The 26,037-nt window shown below is 39.5% G+C and overlaps 1 protein-coding gene across 1 annotated transcript in view; it reads right to left on the reverse strand.

Annotated features, from left to right (window-relative positions):
* Positions 1-26,037, reverse strand: part of LOC121437307 (neurobeachin-like) — a 107,352-nt gene that overhangs the window by 28,166 nt on the left and 53,149 nt on the right. The window contains exon 6 of the mRNA XM_041637169.1: positions 19,384-19,511. Coding sequence (XP_041493103.1) covers positions 19,384-19,511 — 128 coding nt within the window. The remainder of the gene's footprint in view (positions 1-19,383; positions 19,512-26,037) is intronic.

Genomic DNA, 26,037 nt, shown 5'->3' on the forward strand with positions numbered 1-26,037 from the left:
TAACAGTGGTTTTTCATGATTACTTTGTATCACAGCAGAACAAGGCATTGAAGTGAACACTGAGAAGATAAACACACATGCCTTTGAAACATTTCTCCCTTACCTCTCTTGTACTCCCTTCCTCTCTCCCTCCCTTCTTTTCTCCCTCTCTACCCCTCCCTCTTTCTTTTTCTCCCCCCCTCTTTCTTCTATCCCCCCTTCTCTCCATCCCAAACTTTTGGGTGATATACTGGTTCTATATTACTTATAAAGCTTTCAAAATAAAAATGGTCAAAATGTATTCCACATTTTGACATTCAGCATGCAATTCACAATGGAGCCTACATCTTTAAATATAAATACTAAACTAGTTCTCTCTCTCTCTTTCAAAATTTTATTGATTTATTCACCATTCAATTAATTACTGCATTTATTTGTATTTTTGGGTGGCTGTATTTATGTATGCATGCATACACAAACACGTGTGTATAAGTCTGAAGATAATGTAGGAAGTCTTTCTTGTTTATTTATTCTCTACCTTATTCACTGAAACATTTTACTGTTTTAATAACAGCCCCTGAGAAGCTAACAATTAATTATGATGTGGATACTATTACAATTAAAAGTATATACTCACTTAGGTTTTCATTTTAAAATTGAATCCTCCAAAGTCATTGACTAGTAGCTGTTCATGTGCAGGTGGATTTGATAAAGACTGGACTTGGTAAGCGGCCCTCACTATAGGGTAGGCCATGGGGAGGGTCAAATATAAGAGTTTTTTCGCAGAATGCAGTCATATAAAGGATTAAAAGTGTCCTTAAGGACTAGAGTCTTAGCTGTCACAGGAGCTAGAACAGTTCTGAATAACTGAGGAATTTGAAGCCAGATAACAGAGGATGAACAGTAAGTGAGGGACTTTATCCACTGAGGCAGTCTCTCAACTGAGCCCAGAGCTCACCCATATGGCTTGTCTAGCCAGCCGGCTTGCTCTTGGAATTCTTTGCTTCTGCCTCTCCAGAACTGCATTCACAAGCAGGATATCACATTCATACAGGGTCTGAATTCTGTTCCACATGATTGTGTGGGTGTACTGGGCCATCTGCCTAGCCTCTCAGATCTATGAGAAATGCTTTCTGATTTCACTGGTATGCAGTTTCCACTGGTGCTGCAAGTCACACAGCCTAACACTTTTGATCACTCATTATTTTTCTGTCATCTTTGCTGAGGGTTTTGACACTTGGATCTGTATTTACTCCAAGGTACTTTTACACAGTGTAGTTCATAAAGAATTTGAACATTTAAAAAAGAACCTAACTAAAACTTGAATAACTACAGTCTTGTCTACCAAAGGCAAAATAAAAGTAGCACTAATACTTGCTGTGGAATCACATAATAAGTTTAAAAAACATGTTGAATAACAGCGACAGACATGAACATGAATGATACTGTTTTAGCTTGCAAATAAAGAACAGAGAACATCTGAAAGTAGCAGTGATTGATTGCTGAAGAGAACACTGAACAACTACATGTAGAGAAAGAAAACTAAATATAAAACACCCAACCAAGATACAATTCAAATATATTTTATTATACAGATATTGAACGTGGTTTCTTTTCTTAAAACATGAAACTGGTTTCAGTTACATGAATTCAAGGTTTGCTTCTGTCATACATACATGATAAAGTATGTATTATACATGGTAATAAAAGTCACAAGATTTATTCATAGTAAGCAATATTTCAAACAGAAATAATCAATGGCTAAGAAAATGAAGTGTTGATTGTGTAATTTCCCTGGCTTCTTTACACTGGTTTGACAGTTTTCCTTCTCAAGAGAGGAACTGTCACATTAGAGCAAAGGAGATGGAATGATGGAAGCATGAGGAAGAATGTGGAGGCTGGGGAAAAGCTCAGCACCACAGCACTCACATGGCATACCTAGGGTCCTGGGTTTGGTCCCCCAAATGAAAATCAAGCAAGAACAGGAAACAACATGCACTTCTATAGGGTAGAGTAGAGAACAATCTAGAATGAAGTAGAAAACTCATGGGTATGGACAGCAGATCAACACTGGGAATTCTTACCAAAGAATACAAAATTTTACCTCTAGCAAAAATTAGCAGTAGCAAAAACAGTATCCTTTCAGGTAGAGGGAAAAGTACTGGATATTAATTATGTAATAAAATTTAAGTGAGAAAATGACAAAAAGTGTGCAGATTCTTTTCATCCATAACAGAATAAAAGTCACACAGAAGCACTGAAGAGAGTGCATTAATGTTTCTTACAGACCCTGTCCTAGAAGTCAAAAGGAGAGTGTAATTTTGAGGTGAGGAAAGGACAGGAAGAAGACTCTGTAAAATGAAAAGAACGTCATGTAAAAGGAAAAGAGGTCTACATAAAAGGAAGAGAACCCTAAACGGAAAACAACTTTACCTAAAACAAAGAAGTCAATAAAAGCTAAATGAGGTATGACTTGCTTACCAGCTGTCTACGGCAAGAGGAAAGAGAACAGAGGAGTCTGGAAAGTAACAACCACATTCTGGCAGGTATGATCTTCATTCTGTTGCTGAGCAGTAATTCCTAGATACACAGACTGGATGGGCCATTTGCAGGGTCATGGATTAAGGCTATCAACATTTTACTTTCTCAAGGAATGACATTTAAAAAAACAAAATTCACAGCTTGAAGATCTACCATTTGCTATCATTCTATTATAAAGAAATACTATTTTTACATTAGTGAGGAAGGACATGATCATTATATATAATTTTAACTTGACTACAGAAAAACTATAGGATAAAACTATATTCAATTAAAGGGAGAAAAATGAATGTTTAATTTCTAGCTTGTGGCAGTAATTCAACTCTAGAACACTCATTTGTAAGTCAATTTTACATCACTGTTATCATTAGAGGCCTACTTTCAGTCTTTCAATTCAATTTAGAATATTTGAGGGATATTTAAGAGTTCATCCAGCCATTTCTCTTGCCTTTCACCTACTGATGAAAAAGGTATAAGAAAAAGTCCACATGTCTGACTATGGAAAATTCTGTAAAGACTGCTACACAAGGGAATATTTTTTGTCCAAGTTATAATAGTTAAAATATTATCTGGGAATAATTCTTTAGAACCTCAAAGAGTCAAATATATACATGTAAAAACAGTATTGTGAGTCTTTAAAAAAATCATAGATTTATTTTAATAATGACAAACTGATTCAAAAGGATTGGAAAGGGAAAAGGTCCTAGAAACCATATCAGGGCTCAGTGCTTAAAATTACAGAAGGTACACTGAGTGATATGTTAGGCAGCTGTCCCAATACATATATCATTATGAGAAATTTGACTCCTCACATGTCTGCTTAAGTGTGTTTGTTAGTCTGATGATGCTCTTTCAGTGATCAAACTTATTCCCAATTTTAGAGATTGGCAATGGTCCGTTTACAGACATACTACACAGCAGTTATTTCTGAAGATACACTGCCTGATATGATCAGGACCTACCTTTAGGCAGTTCAGTACACCAATATACCCATAAACCCCGTGATCTGCGATGGAGTCTTGCCTGCAAGATATGCAAAGGCAATGGTGGCACAAAGCTGTGGGAGTAACCACCAGTATCTGATTTGACTTCAGGCCACTCCATGGCCTTATAACTTTTACTTTTATAATTCTACTGATGCTCTGACTCCTTGATAACTTATGTAAAATGTGCGGCTATATTTTAATAACAACACAAGGCCAAAAGGTCCATCATATAGCATTATTACATTATTAACTTTACTCTTTACCTATTAGCATTTCTAATTCCTGTAAACTTTGAAAAGAAGTTACACATGAATACAGAAAAATACTCATTATTTTGCAAGGTGTGAGAAAACATTTACATTAATTTTTGAGTAATATTTACTGAAAATTTAAAATAAAAATAGCATGTTACAAAAGCCACGAAAGCATAAATTACCAGTTTTTTTGCTCCTCAGGAAAATACACTCAACAAAACCAAGTGAACAAAGGAAGTGAGAAAGAATGCACCAATGAACATTAATCCCCTTGGAAACTACATGTACAGCATCTCTACTTTTAGCTACTGTAACATAATTCCCACCATCTAAGCAGGTTTTCAAACAATGTGATAAAATATTTGCAGTACAGTTTGGAGAACTAGGCTTCAAGTTAGTATTTTCAGAAATTGTCATTTCTTACCAAAATACCGTAAATATCAAGTAGAAGGAAAATAATTTAAGGAAGAATCAGGTAGTTTTTCAAATGTTTAAATTAAGAGTAATATTAGTAACAAAACAATTGAATAATGTTATAAGAAAACCTCTCTGAAAAGAAAGGGGACTAACGTCTTCAAAAGTGTGCTTGTGGTACTGTTAGAACAGCCTACTATCTAATGTTGTATCTGGCTCAAAGTCTGTCTGGAATTCGTAAGACACAGCTGGGCTGTCATGGTAAGTAAACAGAAGGAAGAGACACTTCAAAATTGTGTGAAGATGAGAAAAGAGGCTCTAAGAGCAGGCAGGAGTAAGCCCAGGACCACACCTGCTTCTGATCCCACTAAAAGGGTATGTGGTCATCCAGCCACTTGGCTTCACTATACTTTATGTAGTGTATGTTCTAATATAGGTCTTTCCCAGTAGACTGTAAGCTCCTTGAGGTTAGCAACTGGTCCTTCCATCACAGTACTCAGGACAGGTGTATCACTGCATCCGTGAGATACATATTGTTCAATGAATCACACACATCTGAAACAATGTACTTAGACAAACACAACCTGTGGCCAAGGTGAAGTTTTCAAGTTTCTTAGAGCATGAATTTCATTAAGGAGCAGCTTTTAGTTAGTGAGATGATCAGAGTCCTTTTCCCTGAAACACTTCCTACATGGCTCTGTGGGTGGAAGTAATGACAGAAACAGTGACTTTCCTACTCTTCTCACAACTGTGTCAGTTTAGGAGTCACTCAGGAGAAGACAAAGATGTTTCGGCTCTCTATGGATACTTTTTATTCCACATTGCTTCAGTTGAAAGACATTGTTATTTTCCTGTTATCCCAAGCTACCGTGTCTGGAAACTTTAAAAGCATTATGCAATTTAATTCTCATCCAAATACTTCATTTAACAGTAACTCAGCTTTCGCACGACCCAGCACCCCCAGCACCCCTCCCCAACCCTGCCCTGCTGTATGCTAGGACCAGTGCTCAACTACAGTCTTAAGCTCCTAAACTAAGGCGACCCACCCAGAGCGGTGAGTGCCTGCCAGCCCGGCAGGCCTCAGGGTCCCCTGTAAGGGAGCCGGGCACCTTCAGCTCTGGCTCCAGGCTTCCTGCGCGCTCCTGGATACCACCCCCCCCTGCTCCATTCATCCTGTTGGCCCTGGATCATTGGGCTACCGGCGGCCCTGTTTAGTTGCTGAGGAATCCCATCAGGACGGTTGCGGAGGAATCCCATCTGGACGGGAACGGTTCCTGCTTCTACACTGAAGAGATATACCCTGAGAGTCAATCACAGCAAAGTCTGGACCAAGAGACCAGGCCTCTCCTGGCTCCATTTGAAGGAAGAGATGGGAAGGCGCCAATACAAGAATTCCTCCAACAATCTGAAAGGCAACATGACACCACCAGAAACCAGGGATCCCGAAATAAGAAGAATTGTACACCCTACCCCTGAAGAAATAGAAGAAATCGACTCAAAAGTGAACTATATGAAAATAATAGAGGACCTTAAACAGGAGGTGAAAAACTGCCATAAACAATTAGAGATTACAAACAAAAAGGTAGAGGAAATGAATAAATCGCCCAAAGACACGCAAGAAAACCAAGAGAAACAAGAAAAAGCAATCAAACAGGTTAGGGAAGCGGTTCAAGACATGAAGAATGAAATGGAAGCAATGAAGAAAGCACAAACCTAGGGAAGAATGGAGATGGAAAATCTGGGTAAACGAACAGGAATGACAGAAACAAGTACTAACAACAGATTACAAGAGATAGAAGAGAGAATATCAGACACTGAAGATACCATAGAAAAAATAAACACACTGATGAAAGAAAACAGCAAAACCAACAAATTCTCATCACAAAACATTCAGGAAATTTGGGACACAATAAAAAGACCAAACCTAAGAATAATTGGAGTAGAAGAAGGAGAAGTGCAGCTCAACGGTACAGAAAATATACTTAATAAAATTATAGAAGAAAACTTTCCCAACCTGAAGAAAGAGGTACCTATGAAGGTTCAAGAAGCATACAGAACAGCAAATAGGCTGGATCAAAAAAAAAACATCCCCTCACCATATAATAATCAAAACACAAAATACACAGAATAAAGAAAGAATATTAAGAGCCGCAAAGGAAAAAGGCCAAGTTACTTATAAAGGTAAACCTATCAGACTTACACCTGACTTCTCTTTGGAAACCATGAAAGCCAGAAGGTGCTGGATAGATGTACTGCAAAAACTAAGAGATCATGGATGCAAGCCCAGACTACTATATCCAGCCAAGCTTTCGTTCACTATAAATGGAGAGAACAAAATTTTCCAGGATAAAAACAAATTCAAACAATACGTAGCCACAAATCCAGCCTTACAGAAAATTATAGAAGGAAAATCACTAACCAAGGAGTCCAACAATGCCCACAATAACTCAGTCATCTAGAGACCTTTCACCAGCGCAACTCAAAGAAGGGAAACACACAAACCTACTACTTAAAAAGTGACCGGAGTTAACAACCACTGGTCATTAATATCAAGTAAGGTCAATGGACTCAACTCACCTATAAAAAGGCACAGGCTAAGGGATTGGATACGAAAACAGGATCCAACGTTCTGCTGTCTACAAGAAACACACCTCAACCACAAAGACAGGCACCTACTCAGAGTAAAGGGCTGGGAAAAGGCTTATCAAGCAAATGGTCCTAAGAAACAAGCAGGTGTGGCCATACTAATTTCTAACAAAGTTGACTTCAAACTTAAATCAATCAGAAGAGATGGAGAGGGGCATTTTATACTCATAACAGGAACAATTCATCAGAATGAAGTCTCAATCCTGAATATCTATGCCCCGAATATAAAAGCGCCCACGTATGTAAAAGAAACATTACTAAAACTCAAGGCAGCCATCAAACCACACACACTAATAGTAGGAGACTTCAACACTCCTCTCTCACCAATGGACAGGTCAATCAGACAGAAACCTAACAGAGAAATTAGAGAATTAATGGAGGTAATGAAGCAAATGGACTTAACAGACATCTATAGATTATTCCACCCGAAGAGGAAAGAATATACCTTCTTCTCTGCAGCTCATGGAACCTTCTTGAAAATTGACCACATACTCGGTAACAAAGCTAACTTACACAGTTACAAAAAAATATTAGTAACCACCTGTGTCTTATCAGATCACCATGGATTAAAGTTAGAATTCAACAACAATGCTACCCCCAGAAAGCCTACAAACTCATGGAAACTGAACAGTTAACTTCTGAACCATACCTGGATTAAGGAAGAAATAAAGAAAGAAATTAAAGTCTTCCTTGAATTCAATGAAAATAAGGAAACAACATACTCGAACTTATGGGACACTATGAAAGCAGTGCTAAGAGGAAAGTTCATCGCACTAAGTGCCCACTTAAAGAAAACAGAGAAAGCACATATTGAAGACTTAACAGCCCACCTGAAAGCTCTAGAAAAAAAAGAAGCAGACTCACCTAGGAGGAGTAGAAGATTGGAAATAATCAAACTGAGGGCTGAAATCAACAAAATAGAAACACAGAAAACAATCCAAAGAATCAATGAAACAAAAAGCTGGTTCCTGGAGAAAATCAACAAGATTGATAAACTAATCAAACGGCAGAGAGAGAATACGCAAATTAATAAGATCAGAAATGAAAAGGGGGACATAACCACAGACACAGAGGAAATTCAGAGAATCATCAGATCATATTACAAAAGCCTGTATAACACAAAACTGGAAAATGTAAAGGAAATGGACACTTTTTTAGATAAATACCATATACCAAAGTTACACCAGGACCGGGTGAACAATCTAAACAGACCTGTTGGTCGCGAAGAATTAGAAGCTGTTATCAAAAACCTCCCTACCAAAAAAAGCCCAGGACCAGATGGTTTCAATGCGGAATTCTACCAGAACTTCCAAGAAGAGCTAAAACCCATACTCCTTAATGTATTCCACAATATAGAAACAGAAGGGTCATTACCTAATTCCTTTTATGAAGCTATAGTTACTCTGATACCAAAACCACACAAAGACTCAACCAGGAAAGAGAATTACAGGCCAATCTCACTCATGAACATCGACGCAAAAATCCTCAACAAAATACTGGCAAACCGAATCCAAGAACACATTAGGAAAATTATCCATTATGATCAAGTAGGCTTCATTCCTGAGATGCAGGGCTGGTTCAACATACGAAAATCTATCAATGTAATCCAGCATTTAAATAAACTGAAGGAAAATAACCATATGATCATCTCATTAGATGCTGAAAAAGCATTTGACAAAATTCAACATCCATTTATGTTAAAAGTCTTGGAGAGATTAGGGATACAAGGGTCATACCTAAATATAATAAAAGCTATATACAGCAAGCCGACAGCTAACATCAAATTAAACGGAGAGAAACTCAAAGCCATCCCGCTTAACTCAGGAACACGACAAGGATGTCCACTCTCTCCATACCTCTTCAATATAGTACTTGAAGTTCTAGCAATAGCAATAAGACAACATAATGGGATCAAGTGGATTCGAATTGGAAAGGAAGAAGTTAAACTTTCGTTATTTGCAGATGATATGATAGTGTACTTAAGCGACCCCCAAAACTCCACCAAAGAACTTTTACAGCTGATAAACAGCTTTAGTAATGTGGCAGGATACAAGATCAACTCCAAAAAATCAGTCGCCCTCTTATACACAAAGGATAGGGAAGCAGAGAGGGAAATCAGAGAAGCTTCACCATTCATGATAGCCACAAACAGCATTAAATATCTTGGGGTAAATCTAACCAAGGAAGTGAAAGATCTATTTGACAAGAACTTTAAGGCATTGAAGAAAGAAATTGAAGAGGATACCAAAAAATGGATGGATCTACCTTGCTTTTGGATTGGGAGGATCAACATAGTAAAAATGGCAATTCTACCTAAGGCAATTTATAGATTCAATGCAATCCCCATCAAGATCCCATCAAAATTCTTCACAGATCTGGAGAGGACAATAATCAACTTTATATGGAAAAACAAAAAACCCAGGATAGCCAAAACAATCCTATACAATAAAGGATCTTCTGGAGGCATTACCATCCCTGACTTCAAACTCTATTACAGAGCTACAGTAATGAAAACAGTGTGGTACTGGCATAAAAACAGAGAAGTCGACCTATGGAATCGTATAGAAGACCCGGATTTTAACCCACAAAGCTATGAACAACTCATTTTTGATAAAGGAGCTAAAAGTATACAATGGAAGAAAGAAAGCATCTTCAACAAATGGTGCTGGCACAACTGGATGTCAACCTGTAGAAGAATGAAAATAGACCCACATCTTTCACCGTGCACAAAACTCAAGTCCAAATGGATTAAAGACCTCAATATCAGCCCGAACACACTGAAAAGGATAGAAGAGCAAGTGGGAAATACCCTACAACAGATGGGCACAGTAGATCGCTTCCTATGTATAACCCCAGAAGCACAGACATTAAGAGCAACAGTGAATAAATGGGACCTACTAAAACTGAGAAGCTTCTGCAAAGCAAAGGACACTGTCACTAAGACACAAAGGCAACCTACTGACTGGGAGAAGATCTTCTCCAACCCCGCAACAGACAAAGGTCTGATCTCCAAAATATATGGAGAACTCAAGAAACTAGACTTTAAAATGCTAATTAACCCAATTAAAAAATGGGGCACTGATCTGAACATAGAATTCTCAACAGAAGAAGTTCAAATGGCCAAAAGACACTTAAGGTCATGCTCAACTTCCTTAGCAATCAGGGAAATGCAAATCAAAACAACTTTGAGATATCATCTTACACCTGTGAGAATGGCTAAAGTCAAAAACACCAAGGATAACCTTTGCTGGAGAGGCTGTGGAGGAACGGGTACCCTCATCCATTGCTGGTGGGAATGCCATCTTGTGCAACCACTGTGGAAGTCAGTGTTTCGGTTTCTTAGGAAATTCGGGATCAACCTACCCCTGGACCCAGCAATACAACTCTTGGGAATATACCCAAGAAATGCCCTATCATATGAGAAAAGCATATGTTCAACTATGTTCATAGCAGTATTATTTGTAATAGCCAGAACCTGGAAACAACCTAGATGCCCTTCCATGGAAGAATGGATGAAGAAAGTATGGAATATCTACACATTAGAGTACTACTCAGCGGTAAAAAACAATGACTTCTCGAATTTTGCATGCAAATGGATGGAAATAGAAAACACTATCTTGAGTGAGGTATCCCAGACCCAAAAAGATGAACATCGGATGTACTCACTCATAATTGGTTTCTAGCCATAAATAAGGGTCACGGAGTCTACAATAGGTGAATCTAAAGAAGCTAAGTAAGAAGGTGAACCCAAGGAAAAACATATAGTTATCCTCTTGGCTAAGGGAAGTAGACAAAATTGCCAGGGAGAAAATTGGGATCTTGGGGTGGGGTGGGTTGGGGGTAAGGGGAGATGGGGAGAGAAAAGTTAGAAGGGAAGGAGGTCGGGCCTTGGGAAAGCAGGAGGATTGGGAAAAAGGAAGGTTGGACAGGGGAGCACGGAACCACAATTCTTAGTTAAGGGAACCACTTTAGGGTTGGCAAGAGACCTGACCCTAGAGGGGCTCCCAGGTGCCCAAGCTGAGGTCCCCAGTTAGTTCCTTGGGCAGTTGAGAATAGGGAACCTGAAATGACCCTATCCTTGAGCAATACTGACGAATATCTTGCATATCATCATAGAACCTTCATCTGGTGATGGATGGAGATAGAGACAGAGACCCACACTGGAGCACTGGACTGAGCTCCCAAAGTCCCAATGAGGAGCAGAAGGAGGGAGAACATGAGCAAAAAGTCGGGACCACGAGGGATGCACCCACCCACTGAGACAGTGGAGCTGATCTATTGAGAGCTCACCAAGACCAGCTGGACTGTGACTGAAAAGGCATGGGATAAAACTGGACTCTCTGAACATGGCGAACTATGAGGGCTGATGAGACGCAAAGGACAATGGCACGGGGGTTTGATCCTACATAATGTGATGGCTTTGTGGGAGCCCAGCCAGTTTGGATGTTCACCTGCCTAGATATGGACGCAGGTGGGAGGTCCTAGGTCTTACCACAGGGCAGAAAACCCTGACTGCTCTTCGGACTGGAGAGGGAGGGGGAAAGGAGTGGGGGGAGGGGGAGAATGGTGGGAGGAGGGGGCGTAGGGGGGGATGAGGGGGAGGGAAATGGGAGGCTGGGAGGAGGTGGAAACTTGTTTTTTTTTTCCTTTTCTCAATTAAAAAAAAATAAAGATGTGGTGCACATGCACAGTGGAATTAAAAAAAAAAACAGTAACTCAGCAATTCCCAAAGACCACAGAGTAAACCGTAGAAATAGGATACCAAGGTAGTGGGTTGCATGGGCTGGCATCGACTATCACAATATGCCCTCCTAGAAACACTGTGCAGAAGCAGAACAATAATAGAAGTGGAGGCCACAAGCACTAAATCTGAAGGCCACTAAAAGGGTATAAAGAACCTCTTTTACGTGCAGGGCCATCTTGATGCTGATCTTCCCTTTTTGAAACCCAGAAACTGAATGCTTAAATGAAATAAAGCTTCATTGGCTCTAGTTTTCAAAGCTCCTCTCCTACTATCGGTATACAAATTAAATCTTTACCATTCACTATATGACTTAAGCTGCTGTTGAAAAGGAGACAATAGCTTCATCAAATCCCCATCAGTGTTTCTCAATGTTTTTACTGGCTTCTTACATTAAAAACATAATATAGGCTCTTTGTTTCTATGGCCTGCCTGCACCAAGCAGGGTAGGCGCGTTGTTTGCGACCTGCCCACCAGCACGAAGGGGTGATCTCTCGGCGCCAGGAGACCCAGCATTGGGGTGAGTTTCTGACCCTGTGGCGCCAGCCCAGGAAGGGGAGTTCACAGGTTCCTTGGCCCCCTATCCTTCTTGAGCTCTCGGCAGGGCCCCCACTCCCTGCATACCTCCTCTTTCTTCCTAGCCCACCCAGCTCCCATCCAGAACCCTCCCCACCTCGGCCCCACTGTCCTCTTTCTGCACATAACATCACCCAGCCCAGCCTGTCTGGGCACTGGGTCCGAATCATCGGGGCACCCAAGCGGGCGGGAGTCTCTTTGTTTCTATGGCCTGCCTGCACTGAGGAGGGTAGGCGCTTTGTTTGCCACCTGCCCATCAGCACAGAGGCCTGATCTCTTGGCGCCAGGAGACCCAGCCTTGGGGAGACCCAGCATTGGGGAGAGACAACGTTGGGGAGATCCAGCATTGGGTAGGCAAGGAGACCTGATCCGGTAAAGAAGATCCATAAGGGAGCATTTGGAAGAAGAGATGGGTAGACGCCAAGGCAAGAATTCGCCCAACAAGCTGAAAAGCAACATGAAGCCACCAGAAACCAGCGACCTCACAATGGGAGGACATGAACACCTTAATCAAGAAGAAGTAGAAAAGGTTGACTTCATGAAAGTGATTGACGCCCTTAAACAGCATGTAAAAAATGCCCTTATAGAAATGGATGAGAAATATAACAGAAAGTTTGAAGAACTGAATAAATCAGTGAATGATACCCTAGAAAACCAAGGAAAAACAATCAAACAGATAATGGAAACGGTGCAAGACGTGAAAACTGAAATGGAGGCAAAGAAGAAAACACAAACAGAGGGCCGGCTGGACATGGAAAATTTAAGTAAACAAACAGAGTCTACAGAAACAAGCATAACCAACAGAATACAAGAGATAGAAGAAAGAATCTCAGATTCTGAAGATACCATAGAGAAAATAAACACTCTGATCAAAGAAAACAGCAAGTCCAACAAACTCTCATCACAAAATATTCAGGAAATATGGGACACAATAAAAAGACCAAACCTAAGAATAATAGGAGTAGAAGAAGGAGAAGAAGTGCAGCTCAATGGTCCAGAAAATATATTTAATAAAATTATAGAAGAAAACTTTCCCAACCTAAAGAAAGATATACCTATGAAGGTTCAAGAAGCATACAGAACACCGAATAGGCTGGATCAAAAGAGAACATCCCCTCACCATATAATTATCAAAACACAAAGCATACAGAATAAGGAAAGAATATTAAGAGCTGCAAAGGAAAAAGGCCAAATTACTTATAAAGGTAAACCTATCAGACTTACACCTGATTTCTCCATGGAAACCATGAAAGCCAGAAGGTCCTGGATAGATGTACTTCAGAAAATAAGAGACCATGGATGCAAGCCCAGATTACTATACCCAGCCAAGCTTTCGTTCACTATAAATGGAGAAAATAAAATTTTCCAGGATAAATACAAATTTAAACAATACGTAGCCACAAATCCAGCCTTACAGAAAGTAATAGAAGGAAAATCACTAACCAAGGAGTCCAACAATGACCACAATAACTCAGACATCTAGAGACCCTTCACCAACACAAATCAAAGAAGGGAAACACACAAACTCTACGACTAAAAAAATGACCGGAGTTAACATCCACTGGTCATTAATATCACTTAATGTCAATGGACTCAACTCACCTATTAAAAGGCACAGGCTAAGAGATTGGATACAAAAACAGGATCCAACATTCTGCTGTTTACAAGAAACACACCTCAACCACAAAGACAGACACCTACTCAGAGTAAAGGGCTGGGAAAAGGCTTATCAAGCAAATGGACCTAAGAAACAAGCACGTGTGGCCATACTAATCTCTAACAAAGTTGACTTCAAACTTAAATCAATCAGAAGAGATGGAGAGGGACATTTTATACTCATAACAGGAACAATTTGTCAGGATGAAGTCTCAATTCTGAACATCTATGCCCCTAATTTAAAAGCACCCAGGTACATAAAAGAAACATTGCTAAAACTCAAGGCAGCCATCAAACCGCACACACTAATAGTAGGAGACTTCAACACTCCTCTCTCACCAATGGACAGGTCAAACAGACAGAAACCTAACAGAGAAATAAGAGAATTAATGGAGGTAATGAATCAAATGGACTTAACAGACATCTATAGAACATTCCACCCAAATAGGAAAGAATATACCTTCTTCTCTGCAGCTCATGGAACCTTCTCAAAAATCGACCACATAGTCGGTAACAAAGCAAACATCCACAGTTACAAAAAAAATATTAGTAACCACCTGTGTCTTATCAGATCACCATGGATTAAAGTTAGAATTCAACAACAATGCTACCCCCAAAAAGCCTACAAACTCATGGAAACTGAACAGTCAACTACTGAACCATACCTGGATTAAGGAAGAAATTAAGAAAGAAATTAAAGTCTTCCTGGAATTCAATGAAAATAAAGAAACAACATACTCGAACTTATGGGACACTATGAAAGCAGTCCTGAGAGGAAAGTTCATAGCACTAAGTGCCCACTTAAAGAAAACAGAGAAAGCTCACATTGGAGACTTAACAGCCCACCTGAAAGCTCTAGAAAAAAAAGAAGCAGACTCACCTAGGAGGAGTAGAAGACTGGAAATAATCAAACTGAGGGCTGAAATCAACAAAATAGAAACACAGAAAACAATCCAAAGAATCAATGAAACAAAAAGCTGGTTCCTGGGGAAAATCAAAAAGATTGACAAACCCCTATCCAAACTAATCAAACGGCAGAGAGAGAATTTGCAAATTAATAATATCAGAAATGAAAAGGGGGACATAACCACAGACACAGAGGAAATTCAGAGAATCATTAGATCTTACTACAAAAGCCTATATGCAACAAAACTGGAAAATGTAAAGGAAATGGACACTTTTTTAGATAAATACCATATACCAAAATTAAACCAGGACCAGGTGAACAATCTAAATAGACCTGTTAGTCGCGAAGAATTAGAAGAGGTTATCAAAAACCTCCCTACCAAAAAAAGCCGAGGACCAGATGGTTTCAATGCAGAATTCTACCAGAACTTCCAAAAGACCTAATACCTATACTCCTTAATGTATTTCACAATATAGAAACAGAAGAGTCATTGCCAAATTCCTTTTATGAAGCTACAGTTACTCTGATACCAAAACCGCACAAAGACTCAACCAAGAAAGAAAATTATAGACCAATCTCACTCATGAACATCAATGCAAAACTCCTCAACAAAATACTGGCAAACCGAATCCAAGAACACATTAGGAAAATTATCCATTATGATCAAGTAGGCTTCATCCCAGGGATGCAGGGCTGGTTCAACATACGAAAATCTATCAATGTAATCCAGCTTATAAATAAACTGAAAGAAAAAAACCATATGATCATTTCATTAGATGCTGAAAAAGCTTTTGACAAAATTCAACACCCCTTTATGATAAAAGTATTGGAGAGATTAGGGATACAAGGGTCATACCTAAATATAATAAAAGCTGTATACAGCAAGCCGACAGCTAACATTAAATTAAATGGAGAGAAACTTAAAGCCATCCCACTAAACTCAGGAACACGACAAGGCTGTCCACTCTCGCCATGCCTCTTCAATATAGTACTTGAAGTTCTAGCAATAGCAATAAGACAACATAAGGGGATCAAAGGGATTCGAATTGGAAAGGAAGAAGTTAAACTTTCGTTATTTGCAGATGATATGATAGTGTACATAAGCGACCCCAAAAACTCCACCAAAGAACTTCTACAGCTGATAAACAGCTTTAGTAATGTGGCAGGATACAAGATCAACTCCAAAAAATCAGTCGCCCTCTTATACATAAAGGATATGGAAGCAGAGAGGGAAATCAGAGAAGCTTCACCTTTCACAATAGCCACAAACAGCATAAAATATCTTGGGGTAACTCTAACCAAGGATGTGAAAGATCTATTTGACAAGAACTTTAAGGCATTGAAGAAAGAAATTGAGGAGTATACCAGAAAATGGAAGGACCTTCCTTGCTCTTGGATTGGGAGGATCAACATAGTAAAAATGGCAATTCTACCAAAGGCAATTTATAGATTCAATGCAATCCCCATCAGGGTCCCATCAAAATTCTTCACAGATCTTGAGAGGACAATAATCAACTTTATATGGAAAAACAAAAAACCCAGTTTAGCCAAAACAATCCTATACAATAAAGGATTGTCTGGAGGCATTACCATCCCTGACTTCAAACTCTATTACAGAGCTACAGTGATGAAAACAGTGTGGTACTGGCATAAAAACAGAGAAGTTGACCAATGGAATCATATAGAAGACCCGAATTTTAACCCACAAACCTATGAACACCTCATTTTTGATAAAGGAGCCAAAAGTATACAATGGAAGAAAGAAAGCATTTTTAACAAATGGTGCTGGCATAACTGGATGTCAACCTGTAGAAGAATGAAAATAGACCTATATCTATCACCATGCACAAAACTCAAGTCCAAATGGATTAAAGACCTCACTATCAGTCAGAACACAGTGAACCTGATAGAAGAGAAAGTGGGAAGTACCCTACAGGAGATGGGCACAGGAGATCGCTTCCTATGTGTAACCCCAACAGCACAGACTTTAAGGGCAACATTGAATAAATGGGACCTACTTAAACTGAGAAGCTTCTGTAAAGCAAAGGACACTGTCTCCAAGACAAATAGGCAACCTACCCTCTGGGAGAAGATCTTCACCAACCCCGCAACAGACAAAGGTCTGATCTCCAAAATATATAGAGAACTCAGGAAACTAGACTTTAAAATGCTAATTGACCCAATTAAAAAATGGGGCACTGAACTGAACAGAGAATTCTCAGCAGAGGAAGTTCAAATGGCCAAAAGACACTTAAGGTCATGCTCAACCTCCTTAGCAATCAGGGAAATGCAAATCAAAACAACTTTGAGATATCATCTTACACCTGTCAGAATGGCTAAAATAAAAAACTCCAATGATAGCCTTTGCTGGAGAGGCTGTGGAGGAAAGGGAACTCTCATCCATTGCTGGTGGGAATGCAATCTTGTGCAACCACTTTGGAAATCGGTGTTTCGGTTTCTCAGGAAATTTGGGATCAACTTACCCCTGGACCCAGCAATACCACTCCTGGGAATATACCCAAGAGATGTCCTATCACATGACAAGAGCATTTGTTCAACTATGTTCATAGCAGTATTATTTGTAATAGCCAGAACCTGGAAACAACCTAGATGCCCTTCAATGTATGAATGGATGAAGAAAGTGTGGAATATCTACACATTAGAGTACTATGCTGCAGTAAAAAACAATGACTTCTCGAATTTTGCATGCAAATGGATGGAAATAGAAAACACTATCCTGAATGAGGTATCCCAGAGCCAAAAAGATGAACATGGGATGTACTCACTCATAATTGGTTTCTAGCCATAAACAAGGGTCACGGAGTCTACACTTGGTGATCCCAAAGAAGCTAAGTAAGAAGGTGAACCAAAGGAAAAGCATATAGTTGTCCTCTTGGCTATGGAAAGTAGACAAAATTGCCGGGGAGAAAATTGACATCTTGGCGGTGGGGTGGGATGGGGGTAAGGGGAGATGGGGATAGAGGGGGGAGAGGGGGAGAATGGGCGGGAGCTTGGGAAAGCGGAGGATTGGGATGAAGGAAGGTTGGATGAGGGAGCACGGAAGCACGGTTCTTAGTTAAGGGAGCCACCTTAGGGTTGGCAAGAGACTTGAACCTAGAGTGGCTCCCAGATACCCAAGCCGAGGTCCCCAGTTAGTTCCTTGGGCAGCTGAGGATGGGGAACCTGAAATGACCCTATCCTATAGCAATACTGACGAATATCTTGCATATCTTCATAGAACCTTCATCTGGTGATGGATGGAGACAGAGACAGAGACCCACACTGGAGCACTGGACTGAGCTCCCAAGGTCCCGATGAGGAGCAGAAGGAGGGAGAACATGAGCAAAGAAGTCGGGACCATGAGGGGAGCACCCACCCACTGAGACAGTGGAGCTGATCTATTGGGAGCTCACCAAGGCCAGCTGGACTGTGACTGAAAAAGCATGGGATAAAACTGGACTCTCTGAGCATGGCCAACAATGAGGGCTGATGAAAACCCAAGGACAATGGCAGGGGGTTTTGAACCTACGTAATGTGCTGGCTTTGTGGGAGCCTAGCCAGTTTGGATGTTCACCTTCCTAGAAATGCACGGAGGGGGGAGGACCTAGGACTTACCACAGGCAGGGAAATCTGACTGCTCTTTGGGCTGGAGAGGGAGGGGGAGAGGAGTGGGGGGAGGGGGAGTAGGGTGGGAGGAGGGGGAGGGAAATGGGAGGCTGGGAGGAGGAGGAAATTTGTTTTTTCTTTTCTCTTTTCTCAATAAAAAAAAGTTTAAAAAAAAGACAGAGTACAGACAGTCATTGATTAAAGGAATAAAGATAATAAAATAAATATTAAACTTGTAAAAAAAGCAATAGAGTAAGAAAAATAAGCCACATAAAGATGGAATATGCACAGAGAGTTTGGATTATGTATATTATTGTGTTTTCATTCAATTTTTTGACTGTGAAGAAGCTAATTAACCAAAATATATACTTTAAAAGTGTCTGTTTTCAAAATTTGGGTCTAAGGATATGTTCCTTTGGAAAAGAGGTTCTGCTTTTGTTTCCTCAGAAGATGAGAACCTGTGGATTAATTCCAGAATAATGTGGTTTGATGGACTCAGAACCCCTGAAAAGTCAGTGTGAACACCCCCAAAAATACTTCACCCAACAAAAAGCAGGAAGCAGTTTGGAGAGAACTATGTCATATTCCCAAATATTGTTTATAAATGTTTGTTTACATTTCAAGGGGAATATGTTATAGAGATTTGTATTGGTATGGATCTTGCTTTATTGATAAAAATTTGAGGTCAGTTTTTAAAAAAAAACATCATATGGATAGAAAATGTCATTTGAAGAATCATGACTCTCAGAACATCAGGGAATGTTAAGAGACCAGTGCTTAATAAATGCTGTCCCAGGAGAAGGATGTAGTGTTGCTAATAAGACTGGGATTGAAGAGCCACTGCTGCCCATGCGAAGACCTTTCAAAGTTCGTCATTTGGAATTCTGTCATTGGTACTGACTTTGCAAAGTGGCATTTTAAAATGAGTAAAGAGAAAGCATACACATAGTCTCATAAGAATCTGCAGCTAATGATATCTTTTGGCAATACATATCTTTTTAAATGCACAAGATATGCCATGATTAATAGGTACATTTCATGAAAGTAAAATATGTAGAATATATAGAGAAATCATACCTTCTATCAATAGCTCTTGTCCATGACTGCCCAGAAGTGTACGAGATAGGAATGGGGCAAAGTCTACAAAAATTTCACGAAGAAGAGGAGCAACTTTTTCTAAAGCTCTTTCAAGTTTTGCTGTGATGCTGTTGAAATTAAGACATAAAGACTAGTAAATATAATTCAATATAAATGCCAAATAAACTTTAGTTCTAAATTAAAATATTTATAAGTCACAGTAAAAGTCCAGTTTGAGCCCATGGAACACAGAAAGCTTCATATGGAAATATGGAAGGGACACAGTTTTGTGGAGTCAAGTGTCTGTCTACTCTGTAGACTGAAGCTGAATGAGAACAACTACACAGTGAAAAAGAGCCTGAGTTCTGCACCCAAAGGGGCCAAAGACACTGCCACAAATCTAGGAATGTCAGGGGAAAATGAGTTCTTCTACGTCTCCATACAACATCAATGAAAACGGCTTTGAGGCCTACTGTGTGGTCACTATACCAGTTACAAAGAACTCCTGTTCTCAAAAAGCATTTCCTGTAAAGCTAGACAACTAAAAAAGTAACTGAAAGTTGGGTTATTTGCTTTGTCAGAGTAAAATTTTCATTTCCTAAGCCCATTTACTTTCTCAATTCCTAAAATAGTATTTAAGTGTTCAGTATTGCATTTTAAGTGGTTGCTTTGCAGGTCTATGTTGTAAGTAAAGAAAAAAGTGGGAGAGGAAAATATTATTACACAGGCAGGTTAATATTTTGGCTATAGATATACGTCTTGTAGATATGAGTGATGAGAAAGACTGCTTAAGGTGGAATATTGACTCTGTCACAGACTAAGCCATGTGATGTTATGAACATCAGCTTTGCCAACTTGAAGAATGATCATCCTAACATCTAGATAGTGGAGATTAATCAGCTAAGCCACAAAATCCAAGCAGAAAAGCACCCAGTACACAATGAGATGTCAGTAATGTTAGTTAGTTTTGTAAGTGATATTTTTAATAAAGCCCACCCATATGTAGTCTTGTAAAATCCAACATTGATCTATTGAACAACAACAACAACAAAATCAATATAACATGAGATGAGTCCATGCCATACAGGAGCTATGGAATAAGGAGTGAACAGGGATGTATAGGTTTGCCATCTGCAGGGTGTGGCAGAATCACAGTAGAGCCTGCTGACAGAGACTGCCCAGCGCCCCACTTCTGACTGAGCATATACAGCTGTAATATGAGAGCATACATGCAGGTCTCAGGTGATGCTGACATCGACCAGGGACCATTCTGACACTCTAAAGAGAAACTGATGCTAAGGAATGGTAACACAAAAGCTAGAGGGATAATATTACCTAAAGGTTCAGAATTCTCACCATCACTCTAGATTTTCCTTGACTTTTAATAACTAAAAGTAGAGCTTTTCTATCTCCTATTTCACCCAATCCTATTCATCTGCAGAATCATGTCCATAGCTTCTTAGACAAAGTAATTCCATCTACTATGAAAGCATAAGAAGGGATCACAACTATAGAAATGGGATAGATCCAGATAATTATTAATATTTTCTAAAGCTGATTTCTGAAAGAAGCACTGATATTTAGCTGTATTTAATTAACATGAGTGAGCGCACAGAAATATGAAAATTCAAGTTTCTGTAGATTTATATCCATCATCAAGTTATATTGCCTGATTTCCTCATCACATTACACAAAACACTCTAATTGGAAAAGTATCTGTAACCATTTCTATGCTGAAGAGACTGACATTACACCATGTGTTAACAAAGGAGGGTAAAATATGTGTTCATCCATATTATAACTTATCAAAAGAAGTGGAACAGAAATTAAATTCATCTTTAGACACCCTTTATTCCTTGGCAAACAAGGACTTTGATCCTTCCACATAAAAAGGCACATAATGCTGGCCTGCACTTCACTTCTAGGGCTTCCTTTTTTGTTTTTGGTCAGAGAAAAGCACAGTATAAATTGGTGAAGCTCCACGCTGTACATGAGAAAACTATCCACTAATGTATTACAAAGAGATGATAGCTCAGGAGAACTCCAAGGCTTTCAGTCCTATAAGTAAATGATTCTCTCAAAGAGAAAGTAAAAGGAACTGCTGGGCAGGGTGGGTATATTTGAGTACTAGGGGGATGGGGCAGACAATGGCAAGTTCTAGGTCAGACTGAGCTACCACAAGAACCACAAAGAAACAAACACCATATAACAGAAAAAAGGGGATACTTTTAAGCAAATTACTGTACAAGAAATAATAGCATGCTTTATTTACTTTAGGGGAACATAAGTAGTTTTTCAGATTTTCAGAGATGTTACTTCATTTACAAAAACACATTCACTTGGTGCACAAATACAAAAGTGCAGTAACTACAGAACTGGCCCCTCGGGCTTCCAACTACACTCTAGCAACTTCCTAATGGTCAGGGGAGTTCCTGGGTTGGAACCAAAACTGTTTAAGCCTCTGACTTCACTCTCCTTTAGTTCTAGTGTTGAACTAAACACTAGAGATGCTCAGTGGCTCTATTTCTGGATAGTGAGCACAAACTCCTAAGAAAGAGTACCACTGATTTCCATATAGAAAACAATGCCCACAAATGAAGTGATTTATCAACAATTTTAACAAAATTACTAGAGAGAGGAAAATAAAACCTTCAGATGAGAGTCTATAGATGTGAAATATAATACAATGTGTTCTGTAGCACAAGTACTTAATGTTGTTTTTAAATCACAATTAGGTTCTTTCTTTTCCTTTCACTTTTGTTTTTCTTTTGATATAGGGCCTTACTATGTACCTCTGGCTGTCCTGGAACTCAATATGTAGACCAGGCTGCCTCAAACTCACAGAGTTCTGTTTGCGTCTATCTCCAAAGTGCTGAGATCAAAGGTGTGCACCACTACACCAAACTGGTACTTGCTTTCATATGTATTTAAAAAGTCTCAGTAAATTCTAAGGATTTTTTTTATTTTTTATTTTTTTAACTTTTTTTTATTGAGAAAAGAAAAAAAAACAAATTTCCTCCTCCTCCCAGCCTCCCATTTCCCTCCCCCTCCTCCCACCCTTCTCCCCGTCCCCCCACTCCTCTCCCCCTCCCTCTCCAGCCCAAAGAGCAGTCAGATTTCCCTGCCCTGTGGTAAGTCCTAGGTCCTCCCCCCTCCGTGCATTTCTAGGAAGGTGAACATCCAAACTGGCTAGGCTCCCACAAAGCCAGCACATTACGTAGGTTCAAAACCCCCTGCCATTGTCCTTGGGTTCTCATCAGCCCTCATTGTTGGCCATGCTCAGAGAGTCCAGTTTTATCCCATGCTTTTTCAGTCACAGTCCAGCTGGCCTTGGTGAGCTCCCAATAGATCAGCTCCACTGTCTCAGTGGGTGGGTGCTCCCCTCGTGGTCCCGACTTCTTTGCTCATGTTCTCCCTCCTTCTGCTCCTCATCGGGACCTTGGGAGCTCAGTCCAGTGCTCCAGTGTGGGTCTCTGTCTCTGTCTCCATCCATCACCAGATGAAGGTTCTTCTTACTTAGCTTCTTTGGGATCACCAAGTGTAGACTCCGTGACCCTTGTTTATGGCTAGAAACCAATTATGAGTGAGTACATCCCATGTTCATCTTTTTGGGTCTGGGATACCTCACTCAGGATAGTGTTTTCTATTTCCATCCATTTGCATGCAAAATTTGAGAAGTCATTGTTTTTTACCGCAGTATAGTACTCTAATGTGTAGATATTCCACACTTTCTTCATCCATTCTTCCATTGAAGGGCATCTAGGTTGTTTCCAGGTTCAGGCTATTACAAATAATACTGCTATGAACATAGTTGAACAAATGCTCTTGTCATGTGATAGGACATCTCTTGGGTATATTCCCAGGAGTGGTATTGCTGGGTCCAGGGGTAAGTTGATCCCAAATTTCCTGAGAAACCAAAACACCGATTTCCAAAGTGGTTGCACAAGATTGCATTCCCACCAGCAATGGATGAGTGTTCCCCTTCCTCCACAGCCTCTCCAGCAAAGGCTATCATTGGAGTTTTTTATTTTAGCCATTCTGACAGGTGTAAGATGATATCTCAAAGTTGTTTTGATTTGCATTTCCCTGATTGCTAAGGAGGTTGAGCATGACCTTAAGTGTCTTTTGGCCTTTTGAACTTCCTCTGCTGAGAATTCTCTGTTCAGTTCAGTGCCCCATTTTTTAATTGGGTTAATTAGCATTTTAAAGTCTAGTTTCCTGAGTTCTCTATATATTTTGGAGATCAGACCTTTGTCTGTTGCGGGGTTGGTGAAGATCTTCTCCCAGTCAGTAGGTTGCCTATTTGTCTTGGTGACAGTGTCCTTTGCTTTACAGAAGCTTCTCAGTTTTAGTAGGTCCCATTTATTCAATGTTGCCCTTAAAGTCTGTGCTGTTGGGGTTACACATAGGAAGCGATCTCCTGTGCCCATCTCCTGTAGGGTACTTCCCACTTTCTCTTCTATCAGGTTCACTGTGTTCTGACTGATAGTGAGGTCTTTAATCCATTTGGACTTGAGTTTTGTGCATGGTGATAGATATGGGTCTATTTTCATTCTTCTACAGGTTGACATCCAGTTATGCCAGCACCATTTGTTAAAAATGCTTTCTTTCTTCCATTGTATACTTTTGGCTCCTTTATCAAAAATGAGGTGTTCATAGGTTTGTGGGTTAAAATTCGGGTCTTCTATATGATTCCATTGGTCAACTTCTCTGTTTTTATGCCAGTACCACACTGTTTTCATCACTGTAGCTCTGTAATAGAGTTTGAAGTCAGGGATGGTAATGCCTCCAGACAATCCTTTATTGTATAGGATTGTTTTGGCTAAACTGGGTTTTTTGTTTTTCCATATAAAGTTGATTATTGTCCTCTCAAGATCTGTGAAGAATTTTGATGGGACCCTGATGGGGATTGCATTGAATCTATAAATTGCCTTTGGTAGAATTGCCATTTTTACTATGTTGATCCTCCCAATCCAAGAGCAAGGAAGGTCCTTCCATTTTCTGGGATACTCCTCAATTTCTTTCTTCAATGCCTTAAAGTTCTTGTCAAATAGATCTTTCACTTCCTTGGTTAGAGTTACCCCAAGATATTTTATGCTGTTTGTGGCTATTGTGAAAGGTGAAGCTTCTCTGATTTCCCTCTCTGCTTCCATATCCTTTGTATATAAGAGGGCGACTGATTTTTTGGAGTTGATCTTGTATTCTGCCACATTACTAAAGGTGTTTATCAGCTGTAAAAGTTCTTTGGTGGAGTTTTTGGGGTCGCTTATGTACACTATCATATCATCTGCAAATAACGAAAGTTTAACTTCTTCCTTTCCAATTCGAATCCCTTTGATCCCCTTATGTTGTCTTATTGCTATTGCTAGAACTTCAAGTACTATATTGAAGAGGTATGGCGAGAGTGGACAGCCTTGTCGTGTTCCTGAGTTTAGTGGGATGGCTTTAAGTTTCTCTCCATTTAATTTAATGTTAGCTGTCGGCTTGCTGTATATAGCTTTTATTATATTTAGGTATGACCCTTGTATCCCTAATCTCTCCAAGACTTTTATCATAAAGGGGTGTTGAATTTTGTCAAAAGCGTTTTCAGCATCTAATGAAATGATCATATGGTTTTTTTCTTTCAGTTTATTTATAAGCTGGATTACATTGATAGATTTTCGTATGTTGAACCAGCCCTGCATCCCTGGGATGAAGCCTACTTGATCATAATGGATAATTTTCCTAATGTGTTCTTGGATTCGGTTTGCCCGTAATTTGTTGAGGATTTTTGCATTGATGTTCATGAGTGAGACTGGTCTATAATTTTCTTTCTTGGTTGAGTCTTTGTGCGGTTTTGGTATCAGAGTAACTGTAGCTTCATAAAAGGAATTTGGCAATGACTCTTCTGTTTCTATATTGTGAAATTCATTAAGGAGTATAGGTATTAGGTCTTCTTGGAAGTTCTGGTAGAATTCCGCATTGAAACTATCTGGTCCTGGGCTTTTTTTGGTAGGGAGGTTTTTGATAACCTCTTCTAATTCTTCGCGACTAACAGGTCTATTTAGATTGTTCACCTGGTCCTGGTTTAACTTTGGTATATGGTATTTATCTAAAAAAGTGTCCATTTCCTTTACATTTTCCAGTTTTGTGGCATACAGGCTTTTGTAGTAAGATCTAATGATTCTCTGAATTTCCTCTGTGTCTGTGGTTATGTCCCCCTTTTCATTTCTGATCTTATTAATTTGCAAATTCTCTCTCTGCCGTTTGATTAGTTTGGATAGGGGTTTGTCAATCTTGTTGATTTTCTCCAGGAACCAGCTTTTTGTTTCATTGATTCTTTGGATTGTTTTCTGTGTTTCTATTTTGTTGATTTCAGCCCTCAATTTGATTATTTCCAGTCTTCTACTCCTCCTAGGTGAGTCTGCTTCTTTTTTTTCTAGAGCTTTCAGTTGGGCTGTTAAGTCTCCAATGTGAGCTTTCTCTGTTTTCTTTAAGTGGGCACTTAGTGCTATGAACTTTCCTCTTAGGACTGCTTTCATACTGTCCCATAAGTTTAAGTATGTTGTTTCTTTATTTTCATTGAATTCCAGGAAGACTTTAATTTCTTTCTTAATTTCTTCCTTAATCCAGGTATGGTTCAGTAGTTGACTGTTCAGTTTCCATGAGTTTGTA

Source organism: Microtus oregoni, unplaced genomic scaffold (assembly GCF_018167655.1).
Source record: "Microtus oregoni isolate MIOR12 unplaced genomic scaffold, Mior012 000051F_ref0000332, whole genome shotgun sequence".
Taxonomy (NCBI): Eukaryota; Metazoa; Chordata; class Mammalia; order Rodentia; family Cricetidae; genus Microtus; species Microtus oregoni.